Here is a 24,864-nt window from a genome sequence, read left to right on the forward strand (position 1 = left end):
ATTAGTATCCGAAAACCCCTTCTGATATTCTCAAAACATCCGATGTAACATCTAAAATTTTTCATTTCACGAACTAAACACAGCCTAACTACTACTCCTAGTATATTGACCAGTTGCTACCACGACACCACACGGGGCTGGGGGCTCCATGCCAATTGGAGCTGCTGGAGCACGCCGACGGCGGTGCTCCCAAATACTCGTATAAAAACAATTTAATCAGCTCAGCCACACGGCATTGCCTGCCGGCTAAGCAAAAGTGTTTTCACTAGTACTGTACTACTCGTAGTTTTTATTACAGATACAGGCAGTATAAACAAACAACAAATAAACGTCAAGGTAACTAATACAGATCGTGACAGAACACTCCTGCTAAATTTCTATTAACCCCTGATGTTGAAATTTGACTTATACTGATGCTTTATGCTAAAATATTATGAGGAAAAAATATTGTTACATGACTGAAAAGTAGTTCTGAATAAGTTCGAGCGGCTATGGTATCTGCAGGCCGGTCAACAACGTCACGTGGAGATCAGACAGATGCCGGAGTCTGGACGACCTGGGTGGGGCCCCGCCCGCCGTGGTGATTGCTGATTGGTGAAACACTGGACCTTTATCATGTTAGTTTGGGCTTGTTTGGTTAATAAGCCATGACTGAAAGTATTATTAGCTGATTTAAGGTAAGAGAAAAATACCGTTCATTGACTTAAAAAAAATACGGCTTATATAGCTTATTTAAGTCAAGCAAGATCAAGCGAATAGCGCTCTTAACCCTACAGGCTTCATCGGGGGGATATGCCTCTGCACTGGCGCGTGCCAATCAATCACTCACTTCGATTCGATTACTGACACCAAAAGAGTACTAACACGAGGAAACATCATCACCTTGTTTTGTTTGTTGATGCTGAAATTTAGCTTATACTTGCTTACGTTAAAATGTGGTAAGAAAAAAAATACTATTCCATAACTAAAAAGTAGTTCTATATAAGCGAATAAGACGCATATGACATACATGTTGGAGGTTCTTGAGAGTTGAGATACGATCTCTACGCCGTGGACCGCAAGCAGACATCAATCAGATACTGAAAAATACCAACAGCACGGCAACTTTAAGGCCCCACTTTGGAATGCGAAAAAGTTTTCAGTATGCAAAATCAAATGATTCCTAAAAAAAGTCTTGCGTGACTTCTGCAAAAGTATTGTGTGTTCCAAATGGGTCCTAAGACTTACGTACTCCTGATAGTATAATAATTATACTGTATACAAGAAAATGAAGAACGAGTCACATCACATACTAGGATACAGTGTCCTTTTTTTTTCTAATACGTCGTGTAAAGTCACCCAAACACTGAAATTGGCACGATGGCTTCCAACAGCAAGTAACCTTAAAAAACGAGTTATCAAAGTAACCATAAACAAGAATTATAATCGTCGATATATAATTGTTGTCAAACATGTGATGCTTGAGAGACAAGGAACTTGACAAACGCGCTGATCATCATCTCCTAAGGGGAATGAACTAATTATGTCATCAGATTGTTCCAACTTGAGGTCGCCATCAACGTCCACAGTTCCTATACATCGTTAGGCAATTCAATGCAGATATAACGAGGTTGTCGGGACATCAAGCAAACATGAGACCTGATGCTTATCCAAGATAGCTGGATGTTATTAGCTGTGTCCTCAGTGTTCACTCCTCAGAACCCCAGAGGCCAGATGCCAACTGACTGATGTTAGACCTCATCGCTTCATAGCGCTGCCAAAGCAAACCAAAAAGGACAGTTTAGTGACATGTAATAAGTAAAAGAACGAATTTAAAATGCTGTATATGTCTCTTATTTGTTTGATTGAACCTGAATTCATGAACATTGAATGAAATGGAAGCAGGAAACAATATCAGTACTACAGTATATATCCATAAGAAAAGAAGCTACAGAGCGATATGCATCTTAAGTCTCTACATAGTCTAACCTTGACAGGGAGCGATTGCGATATCAGCATCCAACATGGGCCTCGGCTGTTTCCTCCAAATAAATGCTGACAGCACTCTGTTAGAACTAGAAGGGCAAGAAAACTGCAGACTTTGCTCTGGATGTTCAGCAATTAACTGCTAAGATTTATGGTGTCCTTTAGCAGCTTGCAGATGCTGACTTTTAACTCAGCAGTAACCTGGAGTTGCTGCGCGCAAGCATCCAGTACAAACAAAGAAACAACTCTCATCGTATCTGATAGAATCACTTTATTATGCCTAGGCACTTCCTGGTTCACAAACTTGCACGAACTTCTCAGTTTACAAGAGCTGCATATCTGAAAGGGGACAAGATTAAAAAGTTAGCATTGAGCCTATATTAAGAGCACATTTTGTTTTTCTCTCCGAATATTGATGTGTTAAGACTTATGCCAACGACCCCACCAAGCAACTATGTAAACTTACTTTGTCTTCCTGGATGTTGAAGAAGGCTCTTAATCTTTTTGATGCGAAAACCGTTCTTCGCTCAACAGTGGGACACCCAAACAAGGCAACCTTCTTCAAATCACTCCCAGACAGCCATCTGCCAGCAACAACAACAACAACAACAACAAAGCCTTTAAGTCCCAAAAGCCATCTGCCAGCAATAGAGAAAATATTCAATAGCAGACATATTTAGTGACAAGCAATAGTTTTGAGATTTCCTTTCTTTTTCACTTTAGCTGATTGAAAATACTATGATCATACGAACCCATACCCAGCTACAAAAACCTGCCCAGTCACATTGCAGAATTTCAATCCTTATGCAACTTTTCAAATCTAAGATGGGGATTTATTACTTGCCAAGATCTGTTTTGCCCCAAGAATCATGACTTGGCAGTATCCAAAGGATCATAGATTCAATGAAGCAGTTTATATAATACTGGTGTATTGTAAATAATTTGCATAATAATCATCCTGTACAATACAAATGTATTAAAGCTTCAACCACATGGAACTAAGAAGTGTAATAATCAGTTTTATGAAGAAGAAACATGAACATCTTCCAGGATACAAATGTTCAATAGAAGACAGATTTCGTGACACAATAGTTGTGTGACTTCCTTTGTCTTTCACTTTAGCTAATAGAGATTGTTAAGTTCATACATAAGAAACACTTACATACCATGTTAACTACAAAATCCAGACCAGTAATATTGCAGGATTTTTAATACTTATCCAAGGATTCAAACTGAAGGTGGGCATTATCCATTACCAAGATCTGTTATCCCCAGAATCATGACTTGGCATCATCCAAAAGACGGAAAATTTAATAAGGCAGTTTTGTATAGTATTGATGATTGCAAATAGTTTTTTTAACAATTTATCCCGTCAAATACAAATATATTAAAGCTCAAACCACATGGATGGAACAAACAAATGTGATATGTTTTATGAAGATGAAACACAAATGTCCTCCAGGATGCACATGTTCAACACCAGACAGATTTAGTGACAACTGACAAGCAATTGCTCTGCAACTTGCTTTCCTTTTCACTTTAACTAATAGAAATTAGTAAGTTCATACAAAGCAAAACAACTATCATACCCTGATAACTACAGAAACTTGAGTAGTAATATTGCAGAATTTAAATACTTGTGCAAGGATTCAACTCGAAGGTAGGGTCTTACCATTTACCAAGATCTGTTTTACCCCAACACTCATTAATTGGCAGGATCCAGAGGAAGGTAAATTCAATGAGGTGGTTTATATAATATTGATGCATTGCAAATAATTTGCACTGCAAATAATTTGCTCAACAATTTATCACGTGAAATACAAATATCATAAAGCTTGAGACAGATGGATTGAACTAAGAAGTGTAATCAGTTATTGAAAAGAAGAAACATGAATGTCCTCCAGGAAACAGATTGCAAGGGCTTTACCTAGAAGCATGTAGGAAGTATTTGAAAACAACATATGAGCAAATTTCACATTTGATTTGGCTATTTAATTACATTGGATTATATGCTTAATCTAGTTGCTTGCAATATGAAGCATCAGCTAATGCTTACAGAGATGTATCCAGAGCAACAAGTCAACACTTACAACTAATCCACTCCGCGCATTCCATGACAACATAGCCCCACTGATTGTTAAATGTGGTGTAGAAATTTTAAAAAGCTCATCTCATCCCCATCATCAATCCATAACCAACACACTAGAAGAAAAACAAGAACTCATGAGAGATACACCCAGTGCTAATGAATCCGAAGCTATGCATGTAAAACATAAGCGCAGCTAGTTCCCAAGGCGGTGGAATTAACCAACACGGTGAATGTGCTATTCTAACATTGCTGACCAAATCAACAGCACATTTCGAGAAATTCTCCCCGGTTTCACAATCCACATGAACAGGAAAAGTTAACTTTCCGATCCCAGTTACTTGCATCTGGTCTGGACCTAACCAAATTGTGAAAGAATACCATTGAAACACTAATGTCCTCCAAGAGACAAACTGCAAGGGTTTACTTTAAAGCATTTAGGAAGTATCTGAAAACAAAATATGAGCAAATTTCTCCTTCGATTAGGTTATTTTAAGCACAATGGACAGTCTAGTTGCTTGCGATTTAAAGCATCTGCTACGTGCTAACACTGAGCAACAATTCGACACTAGCAACTAATCCACTTCGTACATTCCATGACAACATGACCCCAATTGATTGCTGGAATGCGGTGTGAAAATTTAAAATCTCATCTCATCCTCATCACTGATTCATAACCAACAAGTCTTGGCTTGGAATACTAGAAGAAACACTAGGTAGAGCTCGTGAGATACATTCAGTGCCAATGATTTCAAATCTACGCGTGTAAAACGATACACTCAGTGCCAATGATTGAGGCGAATACGATAACATCCAAACAAGGCCTGAAACAATAAGCGTAGGAGCAACAAGAGGGGCGGCGGTGACGCTCACTTGGCGACGGGCTGGTGGGCGTGCCCGAACCGCTCGGCGGCGGTCTTGACGGCGTCGGGGGAGACAGCGTGCGGCGCCGAAGAGAGGTCGGGCCCCGGGAGGTAGCCCACCTCGTGGAGCCGCCGCAGCAGCGCCCTCGCCTCCTCCTCCCACGGCTGCCTCGGCCTGGGCCTCGGCCCCCGCCGCGGCGCCTCGACGCCGGGGTCCGGCCGCGGTCGAGGCTTCGGGTTGCGGAACAGCGAGGAGAGCTTCGGCGGCGCCGCGGCGGCTGCGGAGGAGGCGGACGCGGTGGTGGAGAGCCGGCGACCGGCGGAGAGCGCCATGGGTTTAGTTAGGGTTCTTTGATTGAAGTTTCGGGGCCCGCCGGCCCGGGATGGGGAACTGTCACCACTAGAGAAACCGTATTCGGAGAAGGGAAAAATTACTACGTACTGTAATTATCAAAACCCTGATACATGGGCTCTACGTGGCAGTGGGTGTACAGTGCCTGCTTGATTGCTAGTTTGCTACGTTCTTGATTGAGGTGTACATCGTACGATACATACAAATGAAAAAGCTTTGATTTACCGTCCACCGCCTCCCGACTTATCAATCGTGGTACAGTGTTTTCTCTCATAATAAAATAGCACCAGTCGACTTATCAGCCGAAAAAACCCTCAAACCCTCGTCGAACACTTATGTGACGATTGATGAGCTAGGCAATGGTGACCCTGTTGATGACCAGATTATTTCATATAGATTTTTTTGTTGTTTGCATACTCCAAGCTATAATATTGTTACAGTTTCTTCCTGCTATTTCTTGTGTCAATAGTTATTTTAACTCTAATGAACCTGTTAGTTGCGCTCAAGGTTGCGACTCTAATAAACCTCAGAAAAGAAGCTCAAAGTTGAAGGTGACATTCAGCCTGTTCGCTTGGTCGTATTTGGCTTATAAACTATAGTTATCAGCTAACGAACAGTATTTTTTTCTCACACTAAACTAATCAACCGTTCTTTCGGTTATAGCTTATAGGCCAGATAAAGCCGTAACCGAACGGGACGATTGCCAGCTGGGCGACGACAGTGTCCTTCGCTGGCTGCTACTGCTACCGGACTACTGGAGCACAGGTTCAGAACAAACAAATGGGAGACATAGGAAATCACCACCACACTATTATTAAGCGCCGACTGCAACGATCTGATGGCTACCTCTAACAACATTGCGAATGGAAGCTTTTCATGTCGTACTTGCACAGTAATAGGTAGGCGCCGTCGGCAGAGCTGCAGCGCGGAACGAGGTCTTGTTTAATTCCTCCTGTTAAAGTTTACTCTATGTTCCATCGTATGTATGATATATGCATTAAATATTAAATACTTCCTCTGTTTTAGAATAGAAGTTATTTTCGTTTTTCGAGAAGTCAACTTTCTTTTATTTGACCAATTATATATAAAAAAATATTAATATTTATAATACATAATTAGTATCATACTTTCATAATAAACTTATTTGGAGATATGAATGTTGCACGTATTTTTTTATAAATCTGGTCAAAGTCGAGAAAGTTTGACCTGCACGCATCCCATAACGACCTTCTTTATAGGAGGGAGGGAGTATAGACTAAAAATAACTAATTGCACAGTTTACGACTAATTTACGAGACGAATCTTTTAAGCCTAATTAGTTTATGATTTGACAATACGGTGCTACAGTGACGCATGTGCTACTGACGGATTAATTAGGTTTAATAAATTCGTCTCGTGGATTACTGATGGATTCTATAATTTATTTTTTTATTAGTATCTGAACACCCCATACAACATCCTCATATGACACCCCAAAACTTTACACCTTGAATTTAAACGAGATCTAAGTCCCCTTTCTCGTGGAACCAGACAAGGAGAGATACTGATGACAAGAAATTGAGCACGCTGCATCGTCCAAAAGTTAAGGCACTGCAACTGCACGAGGCCAGACGTCCACATCGAACTGTAGGTTTCAAAGAGGTACTATGTTCATCCAAAATGGACTAGCGTCGAGATGTCCGATCCGAGGTGCTAACATCGGATGATGCTCCCGAACCCACACCTGATGCACCCATCCCGCTCTAGAGGCCATGTGGGCCCACACATGCGCGGGACCACTCTGAGCCTGCTCCTTTTCAAACGCCCATATGCATGTAGCACCACCACCAGCAGACGCGTGTAGTGACACACAGCGGCACGGTGACATACAGCGGTGCACTAACAGCAGCAGCATATGCTTTCCTGAAATCTACTTTTGAAAAAAAAACATCGTAAAAAGTGAAAGAAGAGAGAGAAAATATGGTGCATTGTTTTATATTATACGTCTACAACTAGTATATGATGAATACATATGTGATCATGTAAAATAGATAGAGATTAATGTATAAAAAATAAAAAAGGTAATGGAAAGAGTAGAAAATAATAATAAAAAACGAAAAAGATGGACGCACTGGCGACGTACGAGCATTTGCACGCGTCCGACTGGAACGGCTTGACAGCCTCTGCTCCTGATAACAAAAAGAGGCAAGTGAGATACAGAGAACAGCGGAAGCTTTACATGAGAAGAAACAACGCGTGGTGGAGTGTCTATTTGGTTGGATGGTTCGCTAGCTAGATTGGAAACGAGCGAAAATGGAGTTTGGGTCCCTTAAACACCCTAACTGACCGTGACTCGCTGACTGACATGTGGGCCCACATACGCCAGGCGTGCGTGGCCACACGTCAGCGACCAGATGTCCAGATCACGATAAGCCTCCGTATGCAGGGGCAGCGCTGCGAGACGTACGCGCAACGTCGCAAGCAAGACGACGACGGGCGGGGCGGCGAAGGATAATATGCGCCATGTGACCTCAGACGGGAGGCGCGCGCGTGGGCTGCGCTTGGCGTTTGTGCCATCGCCGCCATGAGCGGAGCTGAAGGCGACGTTGGTGGAAGAATCGCTAGCTCGTTCTTCGTCCCTGCCCAATCAGCAGCTAGCGTTGGTCTTTCTCGTCGCTGCCGCGCTGCCAAATTCGACGTTCCCAAACGAGACAGAGACCATTGCCCTTCCAGGTTCAGGCTCGATCGAGAGCTAGAAGAAAACTGACGGGGGAAACCAGTCACACGTACGTACGTGTTGGATACGGCAAGTCGTGGTCCAGCCCGATCGCTACTACTTCTGCCGGCAGGAACATTCCGAAAGGGAGCCTTTTCTGTCCCGGGATAGTGGCCAGTCACCGTACCGTCGGCAGAAGAAGAACCGGCCGTGGCAAGTCGTACATGAGGATATTTTGGGTTACCACGCACTTTGCCACTCAGATGAAATGCATGGCCGGAAACCGGGACAGCAAGTTTACCTTGGAGCAGTAGTGTACTACTACATACCGTAAGAGCGAGCTTGGGTTGTGAGCATAACACTCACAATTTGGCAGGTATTCTGCCGTTTCACGTACATGGATGTATGAGGGCATTAAAATGTGTGCATCAACACTCGCCGTCAGTTGAACGCTTTGTTCATTGTTGAGAAGTGTGGTAGGAGTACATTTTTCACATGCACTACGTACTAGTAGTATCGTCGCAGCACGATCCAGATTATATATATATAAAATAAGTAGTGATTTCAGGACAAATCACTACTGGAAACCGGCAATTTGCCGAGTGCCTGCGGCACTCGGCAAAGCCCGTACTACTACATACCGTAAGAGCGAGCTTGGGTTGTGAGCATAACACTCACAATTTGGCAGGTATTCTGCCGTTTCACGTACATGGATGTATGAGGGCATTAAAATGTGTGCATCAACACTCGCCGTCAGTTGAACGCTTTGTTCATTGTTGAGAAGTGTGGTAGGAGTACATTTTTCACATGCACTACGTACTAGTAGTATCGTCGCAGCACGATCCAGATTATATATATATAAAATAAGTAGTGATTTCAGGACAAATCACTACTGGAAACCGGCAATTTGCCGAGTAACTAGTACGTCGCAGCACGATCCAGATTATATATATATAAAATAAGTAGTGATTTCAGGACAAATCACTACTGGAAACCGGCAATTTGCCGAGTGCCTGCGGCACTCGGCAAAGCCCGTACTACTACATACCGTAAGAGCGAGCTTGGGTTGTGAGCATAACACTCACAATTTGGCAGGTATTCTGCCGTTTCACGTACATGGATGTATGAGGGCATTAAAATGTGTGCATCAACACTCGCCGTCAGTTGAACGCTTTGTTCATTGTTGAGAAGTGTGGTAGGAGTACATTTTTCACATGCACTACGTACTAGTAGTATCGTCGCAGCACGATCCAGAATATATATATATATAATAAGTAGTGATTTCAGGACAAATCACTACTGGAAACCGGCAATTTGCCGAGTGCCTGCGGCACTCGGCAAAGCCCGAAATACACTCGGTAAAGGCTTTGTCGAGTGCCGCAGTCGGCAAAGAGCAATCGGCAAAGAACCCGTCGGTAAAGGTTTCTTTGCCGAGTGCCACATATCGGGCACTCGGTAAAGCCTTTGTCGAGTGTCACGTCAGCACTCGGTAAAAAAAACGACGTCAAATCTGACGGCCTCTTTGCCGAGTGCCACCTCAGCGGCACTCGGCAAAGAATTTTCCTTTTTTTTAAAAATTCTTTACCGAGTGCAAGAGTATGGCACTCGGTAAAGAATTTTTTTTAAAAAAGAAAAATTATTTGCCGAGTGCCATGGCTCTGGCACTCAGCAAAGCTGGGAAATTGGGTCTCTGCTTCCCAGCTTTGCCGAGTGCCATGGTCACGGCACTCAGCAAAGCCCTCTTTGCCGAGTGCCCGAGTGTGGCGCTCGAAAAAAAAGCACATTATGGCCAATGATCTTTAGCTGGTCGTGACCAAGAATAGGCATCTGTTTTTTTAGACATAGATCAGGGCTACCAAAGCTAGCTACTAAGTAATGCAAGAAATAGGTTTACCGGTATATGTGTTTGAATAGGAATAAGCATGTGGTTGTGTGATAAGTCAGTCAAGATAGGCTCAGCTCACGGGTAAGCAACTAGGTAGAAGTAGTAAGCTTTTAGGTGTTTTAGTTGTTTCATAGGAAAGCAGGGAAGAGTTTCAAAAAAGGGTGTATTGCAAAGAGGGGGAAAATGCTATTTTTTGTTTTTTGCTTTTCATCAACGTAAACAAAGAAATCACATATATATATCAACACACAGCACATGATATATCACATACACATCCATATTCCATCACATACACATCCATAACCCATCACATACACATCCACCATCCATAATACATCACATACAAATCTACTGTCCATAATCCATCATACATTCGCATCATCCATGACAATATCCATCACAATATATATATGTCTCTTATAGTAGTCCAACATAAGGCTAAGTCTAACACAAGTCCATGCAACATGAAAAGAAACAAATAAACGATACCTACTGCCAACCTCCCCACCCGAAGTGTGAACTGCCACCTTGAGGAGGGCCAGTTGTCCACCCGGCCTATGGAGAAGGGCCACCTTGAGGAGTCGGATTCAAACCCGCCGACTGTTGTTGCACAAAGGAGAAGCGAATTCATGAGTATCTACAGGAGGACCGCACAAGCTAAAGGAATAAACAACCATATATACTCACCGGAGTCCCTACAGAAGGAGGAGGAGCCACAACTGGAGCGAGCAGCGACTAGGGCACGGCCACACCTGGCAAGGTCTGAAGGCTCGCCATGAAGCTGAACATGTCCTGCAACCTCTATGTCTCGGCCGCCCTCTGGGCTTGTACAGCCTCCATCTCTAGCCGATGGGCCTCCGCCTAGGCCGCCTGCTGGGCCTCCAACCTCCGCAAGTCGGCCTGCAATATTCCACCCGCAATGTTTAAACAATGCAAAGGCAAGGAGATGTGTAAAAGTAATGAACGACGAATAAAACAGTACTAACCTGGAGTTCCGCCATCTGCTGCTGTGAGCTCTACTGTCGAGAGTGTATGGGGAGGGAGGAGCTCGTGCTCCTTGCTCGAATCTCAGCGAGGTTGGGAACAGAGGCGGAGTCGACTGTGCTGTCCGCCATCCAGTACCGACCGTGCTGCTTTCCTCCTCCTAGCCTCATCAGGAGGTCTATGTCCCGAGGCTGGGTGGCCGGATTGAAGTCCTCCCCATGGCGCTCGTGGGCCGCTGAGGTGTACTCGCTAAGCTTGTTGTGGACGCTCGCGCTGGTGTACGCCTCGGGCCTGTCCGCCAGGTTGTAGGTGACTTCCGGGGTCGTCGCCTTGCCCTTGTGTGCCAGGGCGTACGTCATGAACTCGTTGTATTCCTGGCCTTGGTGCGCCTGGGACTGCGAGAAAAACACAAAGATGATTACAAGTAATGAGAATTGAGCGTTAGAATAAATAAATAAAGATGAAAACACAAAGAATATTACCCATATCTGGGCGTACGCGCTGAGGCTCCGGTTGCCTTGGTGGTGTGGTGCCCCACCCATCTGCAGGCGGCAGTCCCGACGGATGTTGTGCTTCTCCGCCCACTCCTTCAAGAGCCATCTGTCCACAATGGCCTCCCAGTAGAGGCGGTGCCTGACGCACCAATCAGGACATTGCTGCATGCCATCAAGTTATTGATATGTCAGAAGATGAAATGAAGCCTACCTATTCTTCATGGAAGGAGTCAGTATTAATGTTTCGTACTTACCAAGAGGTACTGCTCCTTGGTGAGCGTCCTGGTCTTGGCATCGGCCTTCCTCACCACCTGACCAAGGACGTCGGCGCTGTAGTTGATGATGCACTGGAGCCGCGTCTCGTAGTACAGGTCCGAGAGTCAGGACCTACAGACCTTGTCCTACACTTGCGCCGCCCGGTCCTCAAACCCTTCGTCGCACCTGAAGAAGTCCTGCATACAGACATCATGTATCGTTTCATTATTTCAAGAACGACCAATGAATGCGTAGTATTGACCAATTTAGTGCGATGAAGACTCACCCAGAACTCAGCCTTGATCCGCGCCGCAACGGTGCTAAACTCGCTGTCCTCGACGGAGTAGAAGTGGTCCCACGTCCAGGGCGACGAAGTCACCGAGGCGTAGGTGACCATGCCAGGGTAGTGCTGCCGAATAAGAAGGCCCAGGGTGCCATTGATGTGTCGGCCCGTTCCGGACACAACTTCCCAGTTGCTGCAAGAGTCATTAAGAAGAATTGTGGAGATGCAGTTCGATTTTCAACATATCATATGAAATAGTAGTGAAATAATACTTACTTGTCGCCGCTGGGTCGAATCACCGGACGTCGGTGAAGTGGGATCGGCCGCGCCGGGAGCTACGAGGGCCCGCGCAAGTAAACTCCCGACGAGGTAGAGCCAGAGGCAGTGCTAGTGGAACCCCCTGGTGTCGCTATTGCCGCCTCCCCGTGGTCCGACGAGTCCGAGGAAGTGCCACCCCCTCCTATGTGCAGGCCCACCGCCTGGTCGTCTTCGTCCACATGTGGAGATGTCCTGGTTTATGAGCATCGTAAGTGATAATGTGCTCAAAACTTTTTCAAATTTTTTCCACAGCATACGCATATGATACGGCGACAACTCGACAAGTTTCATGATTTTTGGAATGGAAAAAGTCTACTTAACCCCCTCACCTTTCATACTTGGTCTACTTCACCCCCAACTATGAAACCGTCTGTTTTACCGCTGAACTTTCTAAAACCGTCTATTTTACCCCTGGGCGGTTTTCAGCTACAGTAACAACAGTCTACTACAGTATAGTGGGTTTGCTACATTGCCAGTGGTTTTGAATTTTCTTTTTTTTTTATTTATCTTCGGTGAATTTTTGAAAATCATAGAAAAATCATAAAATAAAAAATCTAATTTTATTGGACTCCACATGAGTAAATCTACACAGTGAATATATAATACGGTATGCTTTAGTACAATTTTTTTGTAGCTTTAGATTAATTGAGAAATCCAATTTTGTCTATAATTAATTAGAATTTATCTATAACTAAGTTATACATAGTCCAATGAGTACGAAATTTTTACTATAGTTCAAGCATACAATAATTAGCGTACCATAAAAATTTCACCACAATTGGAACATAGAAGCTGCAGCTATGAATTATTCCAATTAATTACAGACAAAATTAGATTTTCTAATTAATCTATGGCTACAGTAAAAAATTTGTATCAAAGCATACCATATTATATATTCACTATGTAGATCTACTCACGTAGAGTCCAACAAAATTAGATTTTTTATTTTATGATTTTTTCAAAAATTCACCAAAAATAAATAAAAAAAGGAAATTCAAAACCACCAGAACTGTAGCAAACCACTGTTAATGTATCAGACCCTGCTGTTACTGTATCAACCGCCGCTGAAAACCGCCCATGGGGTAAAATAGATGATTTTAGAAAGTTCAGGGGGGTAAAACAGTCGGTTTCATAATTGGGGGTGAAGTAGACCAAGTATGAAAGGTGAGGGGGGTTAAGTAGACTTTTTTCTTTTCGGAATTCGTTCGCATTTTATACAATTAAAAAAACCACTCCCACGCAGGTTGGCGGCGTTGCCCCGTGAGCATGTTGATCGAAATTTCAAGACAGTTCCTGGATTTAGCCTAAATTTACACTAAGAAACAAGAATAACATTTTTTTTGAACGAATGTAATCCATTATTCGATGCACGTGCAGTTCAAACTTACATTTTCTGGAAAAATTCAACAAAACAAAATAAACTATAGAAATATGCTAAAAGACAATGAAAATGTCCTAAATTTAAACATGTTGTTTGTGGTAGTGTACTAAAGCTTCAAAAAAAAAATTGATGGCAAAAAACAAAAAAAATTATTTTGCCAAGTACCTAGGGTTAGCACTCGGCAAAGTAAATTCTTTGCCGAGTGCCAAACGGGGGGCACTCGGCAAAGAGGACGCCGCTGGATGCCGTTAAGCCCTACCAATCTTTGCCGAGTGTCTGCCTTTGCCGAGTGCCACGGAGACAGCCTTTGCCGAGTGCAGTTCTTTGCCGAATGTCAGGCACTCGACAAAGGCCTCTTTGTCGAGTGTCATATTTTGCTGAGTGCGGCGCTCGACAAAGCAGGTCTTTGCTGAGTGCCTGAAATTTAACACTCGACAAAGATTTTTGCACTCGACAAATCACGTGTTTTTCGTAGTGAATAGATAGATATATGTGTGTGTAGGTTAGGACATATAGTAGTCATGTGGGGAGAGACCGAGAGTACGCGAGACACGGTAAATCAGGTGGCTTGGCTCTCCTTCCAGCAACGCAAAAGGTGATAGCTGTGACTTCCACAACAAGCTACTAGTAGAGTACTAAGTTGGCAACATGCATGCTCTTCATTCGCAGTTTAGTTAACACAAACAACCTTGATTACGAATTGCTCAAGAGCGTGCACGCAGGTCGTAATTTTGAGTGAGTCGATGGGTCAGCCACAAAATCCTCGATCGATCTCAGCCTCAGCAGCCTTGACCGATTCAGCACGGCGGCCAGCTAAGGCCCCGTTTAGATAAAAAAAAAAAAAATTGGATTTTGGCTACTATAGCACTTTCGTTTGTATTTAGTAATTAATATTTAATTATGGACTAATTAGGTTTAAAAGTTTCGTTTCACGATTTCTCATCCAACTGTGCAATTAGTTTTTTTTCGTCTATATTTAGTAATCCATGCATGTGCCGCAAGATTCGATGTGATGGATACTATAAAAAAAAAAAAAAATTGGCAACTGAACGGGGCCTAACTGCTCCTGCAACTTCCCAACTTGCATTCAGACGTACGTGAGCTCGCTCCAGCGTCCAGCCTCTGGCGGCGGTCCGATGACCTGACCTGCACGACTTCTCAGCCCCGGCCTCCTGCCGCGCCATGCATGGCCATGGTCCATGGATCGATCGAGAACTGCTGAGCGTGTAAAATGATAAGGATCTTGCTGTACACGGTAGATATTTTCTGTTGTAGATCTTCTAGCTTGTAGCTTAAGTTAGTTGATATGATAGATATGATCTCCAATCTATTGTAACAACCTATGATCCATGTACACGCCATGATGGGGGCAATTCCCGTCATATATAACATGTAACTGAGACCCCTAACAGGGCAACTCGTTCCCGCTGTTTTTACATGGTACCAGAGCCATCAAACCCCACACGGGAAACTCCATGGCGTTCCACCTTCCCTCATCTTCGTCTGGTGCGTCGTCGGTCCCATCCTTCGGCTTGGATCGGAAGAACTTCCCGATGTGGAAGCTGCAAGTCTTGTCAGCGCTCAAGGGAGCGTAGCTCTTCTCCTTCATCGGCCCCAACTCCAACCCACCGTCACCGTTCCTGGAGGCCAAGTCGGAGGACGAGAAGGGAGACATGAAGCCTAACCCTGACTATGAGTCGTGGGTAGCTAAGGACCAGACGGTCCTGAGTTTTCTCCTGACGTCTCCGTCAAAGGAGATCTCGGCGCAAGTTCCCACTACGGTGGTCACCGCCAAGCAAGCGTGGGATGCAATCGAAGCAATGTTTGCATCTCAATCCTGTGCACGCATCATCAGCACGCGGATGGCTTTGGCCAATGCGTCCAAAGGGATGTCATCAATCAGTGAGTTCTTCATCAAGATGAAAGGCTATGCGGATGAAATGGCTGCCGCTGGTCGCAAGCTTGAAGACGAAGAGCTAATCTCCTACATTCTTTCGGGTCTAGACCGTGAGTATGATGCGGTTGTCTCGGCGGTGGCAGCACGCGTCGAACCAATCTCGGTTGGAGAACTTCTTACCCAACTTACAAGCTTCGAGTCCAGGATGGAGATGAAGAATGGCAGTGGTGGCTATCAGTCATCAGCCAACATGGCGGCCAAGGGAGGTCGCGGCAACGGCAACAACTTCCGCGGTGGAAATCGCGGTGGTGGAGGAAGCCGTGGTGGCTTCAATCGTGGAGGCAAAGGGGGCCGCAATGGTGGCCGCTCCTCCAATTTTCAAGCTGGCGTCATTTGCCAGGTTTGTGGCAAGGAGGGCCATGGCGCGGCCAGGTGCTACAAGCGCTATGATGACAGGTATCAGGGACCTCCACATAAGTCGGCATCATCGGCAACCACTTCCTATGGTGTTGACACCAACTGGTACGTGGACAGTGGAGCCACCGATCACATCACATCTGAGCTAGAGAAGCTTACAACCAGGGAGCGCTACAATGGTGGTGATCAAGTGCACGCCGCCAACGGGAATGGTATGGAAATTACTCACATCGGTCATCGTACTTTGCGTTCCCCATCTAGCTCCATTCATTTACGCAATATTCTTCATGTACCAAAGGCTAAAAAAATCTAGTTTCAGTTCATCGTCTTACACATGACAATAATGCCTTCATTGAATTTCATCCCACTCATTTTTTTAATCAAGGAACAGGCGACGAAGAAAATTCTTCATCAAGGCAGATGTGAACGAGGCCTGTACCCTTTGCTCCCCTTTCGTAGCCAGTCATCATCAGAGAATAAAGAAGCCTATAGCATCACCAAGTCGTCTGAGTCCGTATGGCACAATAGGCTAGGTCATGCTTCTACACCAGTAGTTAGGCAGGTGCTTAGCCGCCACAATATTTCCTTTTCAAAAGAGTCCAATAAACATGTATGTAATGGCTGTCAACTTGGCAAAAGCCATCAGTTACCGTATCCAAGATCGACTAGCAAGTCAGCTAGCCCTCTTGATCTTGTTTTCTCAGACGTTTGGGGTCCTGCGCTAACTTCGGTTGGCCGTCACAATTATTATGTGAGCTTCATTGATGATCATAGTAAGTTTGTTTGGTTATATCCCTTGCGTCATAAATCGGAGGTTTTTCAATGTTTCTAAGATTTCCAACACCTTGTTGAGCGTAGATTTAATCGAAAAATCAAGGCTATTCAAACTGATTAGGGTGGGGAGTATCAAGCTCTCAACTCATTCTTCAAACGTGTTGGCATCACTCATCTGGTCCCATGGCCACACGCACATCAGCAAAACGGAGCTGCCGAGAGAAAACGTAGGCATATAGTTGAGGTTGGACTCTCTCTTCTAGCTCATTCATCCATGCCTCTGAAGTTCTGGGACGAGGCATTCCTTACGATAGTCTTCCTAATCAATTGGTTGCCCTCCAAAGTCATAGACAATGACACACCTTTTGTTCGCCTGTTTGATCAACAACCTGATTACAGTTTCCTTCGTACTTTCGGTTGTGCCTGCTGGCCGAATCTGCATCCCTATAATGAGAAGAAACTCCAATTTAGATCTAAACCATGTGTTTTTCTTGGTTACAGTGATAAACATAAGGGGTACAAATGCCTAGATTCGTCGCAAGGACGAGTATGTATCTCACAGGATGTTGTTTTTGACGAAACTGTGTTTCCTTTTGCCTCTATGCATCCAAATGCGGGTGCGCAGTTGAGAGCCGAGCTTGATCTATTACCCGATATACTTCTAAATCCATCTCTCGGGAACGTATCAGTACATGACTTGGTGTCGAGTTCTACCATGCCGTCTAACCTTTCATCAAGTGCAGGATCAAATTCGGTGGAAAACGGGCAAAATTTTGGTGAAAGCGGCGCGACAAATGGCCATGGCGATGGTTCATATTTCATGTGCTCCCCCGGCGGTGGCAGCACGGGGGCCGATATTGCTCCTCCTGCGAACGTCGCCGCATCAGCCTCAGATCAGGCGCCTCGATAGTCGCAGCTGTTGGGTGCCCGTGTGGGCAGGGCGCTGTCTCCGGTTTTCGGTGGATCTTCTACATCGACTAACGCCGAACCGCTCTCAGGTGTGCAGGGTGTGCCGGCACATGGTGATCCAAGCGGGGGTGCCCTGTCTGCTACTCCGCCCGAGATGGATCCTCTGATTGGATCACTTGTGGCTCCGGCTACATCCGCTGCGGCTGCATCCTCTACGCCCAGTCATGTGGCAACGGTGTCTCAACCTCAGCATGTACATGGCACTCGGCTTCAAGCTGGGGTGACCAAGCCCAAGACCTACACCGACGTCACTGTAAGATGGTGTATGACCTCTACCATTGATACAAGTGAGCCAGTCACGTCCCGTGAAGCATTGCAAGACAAGAATTGGGTTTCAGCTATGGATGTCGAGTACCATGCCCTTCAACGAAACAATACATGGCACCTGGTTCCACCGTCTCAAGGGAGAAATGTCATCGATTGCAAATGGGTTTACAAAATCAAGAAAAGGGCAGATGGGTCTATTGACCGATACAAGGCGTGTTTGGTTGCAAAAGGCTTCAAGCAACGATACGGTATTGACTACGAGGACACGTTTAGTCCTGTAGTCAAGGCAGTGACTATAAGGTTGGTCTTGTCTGTTGTAGTTTCAAGAGGTTGGTCTCTTCGCCAACTAGATGTTCAAAATGCGTTTCTTCATGGGGTTTTGGAGGAAGAAGTTTACATGAGACAGCCGCCAGGGTATGTTGATAAGAAGCATCCCAATTATGTTTGTAAGCTAGACAAAGCTCTCTACGGGTTGAAGCAGGCACCTCGGGCGTGGCATGCCCGGCTCTCAGGAAAATTGCAGATGTTGGGTTTTACTCCATCTAAATCCGACACCTCTCTCTTCTACTACACCAAAGGAGGTCACAGTTTGTTTGTCCTGGTTTATGTGGATGACATCATCGTGGCCAGCTCTTCCCAAGATGCAACCAATGCATTGCTATGAGATTTGCAACAAGAATTTGCCCTAAAGGATTTGGGTGATCTGCATTATTTCTTGGGTATTGAAGTTAAAAGGAAGCAAGGAGGTCTTGTGCTCTCTCAAGAAAGGTATGCCTCTGATGTTCTTGCTCGGTCTGGCATGGACAAGTGTAAACCCATAGAAACACCTTTGTCAAGCACAGAGAAGCTAAGTGTCTTAGATGGTGTCAAGCTTGGGCCGGAAGATTCTACACGGTATAGAAGCTTGGTTGGTGCCTTACAATATTTAACATTGACTAGGCCTGATCTCAGCTTTGCTGTGAATAAGGTATGTCAATTTTTACATGCACCAACTTCTGTCCATTGGAGCGCTGTTAAACAGATCCTGAGGTATGTAAAGGGAACAGTTTGTCTTGGGTTGAAAATTGGGCCATCTAAATCTATGGTCGTTAGTGCGTTCTCAGATGCAGATTGGGCAGGATGTGTTGACGACAGGAGATCAACAGGAGGCTTCGTAGTGTTTCTAGGGGATAATCTCATCTCTTGGACAGCCAGGAAGCAACCAACGGTGTCAAGATCAAGCACTGAAGCTGAGTACAAGGCATTAGCGAATGCCACTTCAGAGATGATGTGGATCCAGAAGCTATTGGCTGGATTACGAGTTCCTCATCCTTCTATGGCTCGGCTTTGGTGTGATAACTTGGGTGCTAAATATCTCTCGGCAAATCCCATATTCCATGCAAGAACCAAACATATTGAGATCGATTTTTATTTTGTTCGGGAGAGAGTAGCACAAAAATTGTTAGATATAAGGTTTATCAATTCTGGTGATCAAGTTGCAGATGGATTCACCAAAGCACTTCCTGTGGTTAAGCTTCGGCAGTTTAGAAATAATCTCAACCTCACAAGTGTTAGTGGCTGAGATTGCGGAGGGATGTAAAATGATAAGGATCTTGCTGTACACGGTAGATATTTTCTGTTGTAGATCTCCTAGCTTGTAGCTCAAGTTAGTTGATATGATAGATATGATCTCCAATCTGTTGTAACAACATATGATCCATGTACACGCCATGATGGGGGCAATTCCCGTCATATATTACATGTAACCGAGACCCCTAACGGGGCACCTCGTTCCCGCTGTTTTTACAGAGCGATGCCATGCCTGAGTCGTCCTCGATCGCCGCCGGCAACATTATTACATTAACCTGCTTATTACAACATAGGAGTAGTGTCGTGTAGTGGCATGCATATGGTTAATTGGTTATTAGCTAGCTCGATCTGCTAGCTAGCACGTACGTGTTGTTTGACCTACTAACTAATTAACCTACTGGACTGCTGCCATCGCCCAGCGGTGTCCTGCTCTAATCCTTCCACGTGGCGCCGTACGACGTCGAGGCTGTCCTCTTGCACTGCGCACGCACGCATGCACGTACACTTAGATTCGGCCCAATGACAATGAGCACTGAGCAGAGCAATGCTCTACTGCTACGTACGTAGTGGCCTCGATCGCGCGCTCTTGAGAGTCTTGTCTCCCCGGAAATGCCTGCACAGCACACCCTATAAAAGTATTTCTATGCTGCAACCTAACGTCGCTCACATTCTTCGTTCCTCCCTCTCCCTGTTCCCGCAAGTGCTCCATACATCACATATACTGATATACGCCAAGCCAAACACAGATACGTACCAGCAGGGAGGCCGCATCGGGGCTCAAGATATCGAGCCACACCAGCCAGCCAAGAAGGGCACGCATGCACGTGTATACGCACCTTGCCATGGCTCCGTCGTCGTCGTCGCTCCACCGCACGGCCGCGGCCTTCGTCGTCGCCGCGCTCCTCCTCCTGGCGTCGCCGCCCTCGTCTCTGCTGCAGCTGCAAGCGGCCAGGACGACGCCGACCGATGGCCGCCAGCAGCAGGAGGAGGCGCGCGCCCCGACGGCGACGACGACGACGAGTAGTAGCGGCTCCGGATCCACACCTGCGTCAGCGCCGTCGGTGCAAGAAAGGCCGCCCCCGCTCGCGCTTCTGCTGCTGCCGCCACCGCCGCCGACCACCACCATTGAGGAGGCATCAGCTCCCCGCAGCCGGATGCTCGGCTCCGTGCCCAGCCCCGGCGTCGGCCACTAGCTAGCTACCTCCTGCTCCACCCTCCAGGCCTCGCCCGCCCATGTTCCATCTCCGCCACCTCTTCTGCCAAGAACTAGTAGCGTACTACTAACCATGCGTGCGTACTATTATATTGATTACTTTGTAATCTCAGTTCCAGTTCCAGTTGCAGTTGCCGTTTTCAGTTTCAATTTCAGAAAGAGAGCTCATCTCCACATGCCATGCCACACGCATACATGTGGACCGGAGTTTAATTTCAGATGAGACACTTTTATCTATATGCTAATTAAACTTGAAATTTTTGGTTATGTATTATCGATTTGTTCATGGCGCTTTCTGGCTGATCCTGATGTGGTGTGGAATGTTGCGAAAAACAAGTTCAAGCTTGTCGACGTTTTCACGTGGGTTCTATTTTGAGTTCCCATCCGGCGGAAAATGAAACGGTACCACCTGATCCGATCCTTCTGAGTTTTCCATTTCCATGTGGCGCCAAAACAACTCCTCGTCTCTTTCCTTGAGTTTTCTTCTTCTCTTCGGTTGCTTGCCTTGCATCGACGTCCATCGTGTTGCGTGCGTGCATTGCTACGGATGATCGATGAGTTCACCGGTAATGGCAACAGCTGATGCTTCTTCAATTTCCTACTGCTACGTACGTACATACGCATGGAGTGCTAAGTACTACCAGTACCTTCCTTCCCAAAAGGATGTGATTTTGGGTTTGAATTGATCAGCCAAATTTCCTTAAATTTTACTAACTTTACAGAAAATATTATCAATATCTATGACTCCCCCAATAGCTACTCCCGGAAGTAGTTACTCTCATCTTCAATAAATCACATTGCGTATGTGTACATACTCATTATTTATCAGTATGAGTTTGTTAATATATACTCATATTAAGATACTCCATATCTTTACTACGTGAAATTTTTTCACAAGAGTCCATATATTTTAATATATTATTTAATACTAATACTATTATAGTAGCATATAAAATAAGTATGACCATATACTCTAAGTATACTTTGCATACTTGACACACATAGAGTATCCTAGATGGTCTAGTACGATGATATACTCCGTCTACACACACTTCGTCAGGCCATATACGCCATAAATCTAGAGATATATACGTGGGAGTAACTAATTTCCCATAATAATATACATTTATGAATTTAGTATTATATTAATATTTTTATATAGCCTTTTTTTGATAAATCTAAAATTATTTGACTTTTCATTTTTTTTAAGGAGTAGGCACCGCTAACACCTTTTGAAAAAATGCACTAAGTCAACGTGCTTAGATTCTGCCTTGGGCATGTCCCAACAAACGCATCAATCATCGGTCCAACATCTGTCAAGAAGCTCATTTTCCCTCCAGATAAGGCCTCAGCTCCTTTGTAAATTTTTTTTTGGAAAAAACAAATAATTTCATAGCCGTTGAATCCTACTCTCTCCATTACAAATTGTAAGACAAAAAGAATTTAAGCACTTTGAAAAAAGAGTCAACCTTTATAATTCCTACAAAATTGAGAATGCCTTATTTCATAGGAATTTTGGGAAATTATTAATCTACTATGAGTTCCAACTTCCAACCTCTTGAAAAAAAACATGTATGAGGATGTCAAAAGAAAAGGGATTTTTTTTTTCTCATTTTTTTTGTGTAGCAGGCCTCCCTTTGGGAGTTTGGGAGGCCCGTGCGATGGACTATTATCTCATTGGTAGAGCATGTCTAATTGTGTCGTGCTAGGTTCTAAGGGCTCTCAGTCACGGCTCTCTTCCAGTTCTAGTGTTGTTGATGTTCTCCATCCATATGGCCATTTTTTTTAGCAATCTGAAAGGGCATTGGCTCCTACAGTTATAATTAAAAATTAAAAGTGTCGTTCAAATATAGAGTAGTTCAAGAAACAAAGAAGGAAAGTAAGAAAATAATTGCAATCAACAATTTACAATAGATTTTGGACCCATGAGTTAAAAGCTGTGTAAAATCTTGACTTCGGCCCTGTGAGAGAGCAACGAGATTTCTTGGTAAAGATCACTTTCCAATCTTCAATGTTCATTTGAACTCCTTTGAAATTCGATCATTTTTCTTGTCCAAATTGTTCAACACATAAGAATTATTGCATTCACGAATGCATATCTAAATAAGCCTTTAGTTCAAGCACACCTTTAAAGAGGAGATTTTTTTTTTTTTTTGAAGATTCTAGAGGGGCCAGAGCCCCTACAGTATTTATTGAAAGAAAAGGCGAAGCAAGTTAAAGAAGTACAATAGGAAATAAAACAAAGCTAGAAAGGGAAAAGAAGATTTTATGCTTTGGCTGACATTGGCTTTTCCATAGCCATTTGAAGGCAGGGTGGGTTTCTGGATGCCCTATCAACAATTTATAAACTTTGGCCGAGGCAAAAATGTTAGAGCCCCATGTGTAAGACCACCTATTAAAGAGGAGATTCTTACTGCGTTCACCAGCCTTTAGTTTGAACACACCGATAGAGAAGAGCTAGCTGCTAGCTTAGCACCAATAATTGTCACACATGGCAACATCACAGGTTATCTATCTATCAGAACAAAACGAACAAACGGTTGCGGTGAAAAGCGGGCATTGTGTACAAGTAGAAACATCGCACACCCAATTTTCTACACTGAAATGGCCAATCACGAATGGGATAAACATGGCAAGACCAAGAATGTAGCGTGACTTCTGGTGCAGGTGCCGGGCTTGAGAGGAGATGTCCACGTCGAGTTGACACGATTCATGGCAATTCGATGGAGAACCATTCAATGTGTGGTCTCCTTGCACTTTTGGCTTTTAAGCCACTGTACTAGATAATTAACACGGATTCAATCACAGTCTAAATGTGACAGCAACAGTACTGATGTTACTCATTGGAAGAAGAAACTGAAGCTTACTACTCTGTTTTTTTAAATGTCGTATTAGGTTTGTCCTAAGCCAAATATTCTTAACTTTGAATAGCAATTTCAAAAATTTTGTGTAGGCTAACAACATAATTTATGTTTTTAGGTTCAATATAAGAAATACTTTCATAATATGTTGTTCACATGTTGTGAAACTATGTGGATTTTTGAAATTGATGTTCAAAGTTAGAAATGTTTGACTTAGGACAAACCTAATACGACATGTAAAAAACGGAGGAAGTTGGCCCAAAGATGAGTATGTTTTATTTATTATTAAAAGTTTAAATATTTTAATCATCTTAGACATGGATGGATAATACGTGGAGTGTGACACTTTGTGAAGATTGTAAATTTCAGTCCATACATATCCGCTTCTCAAATATCCAAACTAAAGCCTCACTCAAAGACTTTCGCACTACTACGGAAACGGTTTTGAGAAATGATTCTTTTTTCTTTTCAAAACATGATTATAATTCCAACCACGCCTATAATGATAATAGAGGGGACCAGCCAACAAACCACCTTCTAAAAAATTATTTCTACTAGAGGCGGTTAGTATCACCGACAATCTTTTATATCAAAACCACAGATCTCTACAAGATCTAAAACTTTATAGTTGATTATTTTTTATTTAAGATTGCTTAGGTTGGGCAAATATACATTTTAAGTTATCTTAGTTTTCAATTCAAATTTTAAATTTTTCAAGTGACCTCGGATGGAGACATGCTCTACATAAAAGTTGTAGTGTTGATTAGATATAAAACTTTTAATTTTTTTTCATTTAAGATTGTTTAGGTCCCAGAATATCCAATAAAAGATTGAGAACCCAATAAAAAAGAATAGCATTTGGTCCCTAATCATAGGTTACTATATATATATGTGGCGTGGTGGTAAGATCAGAAGGGCTCAAACAAAAATACTTTGGTCATGGTTTTGAATCCTCGACAACACACGTCCGTGCGCATATTTTGCACAAAACAACCAAGGTATATAGTTGCGACTCACGTCACTTGGGCTTGCAATTTTGTACCCCAATTTCTACTTTTTGTTATTTTTTTGAAAATATTCTAGCTAGAGGCGATGAGATGGTTGCAAAATCCACCATAGAAGTTAATCGGTTTTGAGCGGAAAACATGAAATTTCTTGATTTGAGCGTAGAAAGTAGTACGTAGCTCATTAACTCCCATCACATGCCCATCCCCATCCGGCCATGCCGTGCTATTTAGTACATAATATACATAGGAGTCAACAAAATCTCCGGGCGCGTATAGTCTATCTAATCTAAACGGAAATATCTCTCGTGGGGAGGTATGCCGTGAGCCGT

The 24,864-nt window shown here is 43.9% G+C and overlaps 1 protein-coding gene and 1 non-coding gene across 2 annotated transcripts; one reads left to right on the plus strand and one right to left on the minus strand.

Annotated features, from left to right (window-relative positions):
* Positions 1-1,195: 1,195 nt before the first annotated feature.
* On the minus strand, positions 1,196-5,331 carry LOC136457435 (uncharacterized). Its single transcript, XM_066457461.1, has 4 exons — positions 4,925-5,331; positions 2,432-2,549; positions 1,969-2,304; positions 1,196-1,753 (listed from the first exon to the last, which is right to left on the minus strand). The coding sequence occupies exons 1-3, from the start codon at positions 5,245-5,247 to the stop codon at positions 2,101-2,103; spliced, it is 645 nt and encodes a 214-aa protein (XP_066313558.1). The 5' UTR covers positions 5,248-5,331; the 3' UTR covers positions 1,196-1,753; positions 1,969-2,100.
* A 10,188-nt stretch (positions 5,332-15,519) lies between these two features.
* On the plus strand, positions 15,520-15,658 carry LOC136462087 (small nucleolar RNA Z247). Its single transcript, XR_010760608.1, has one exon. It is a non-coding gene; the product is annotated as a small nucleolar RNA Z247 (small nucleolar RNA).
* The last annotated feature ends 9,206 nt before the right edge of the window (positions 15,659-24,864 follow it).

This window comes from Miscanthus floridulus, chromosome 6 (assembly GCF_019320115.1).
Source record: "Miscanthus floridulus cultivar M001 chromosome 6, ASM1932011v1, whole genome shotgun sequence".
Lineage (NCBI taxonomy): Eukaryota > Viridiplantae > Streptophyta > Magnoliopsida > Poales > Poaceae > Miscanthus > Miscanthus floridulus.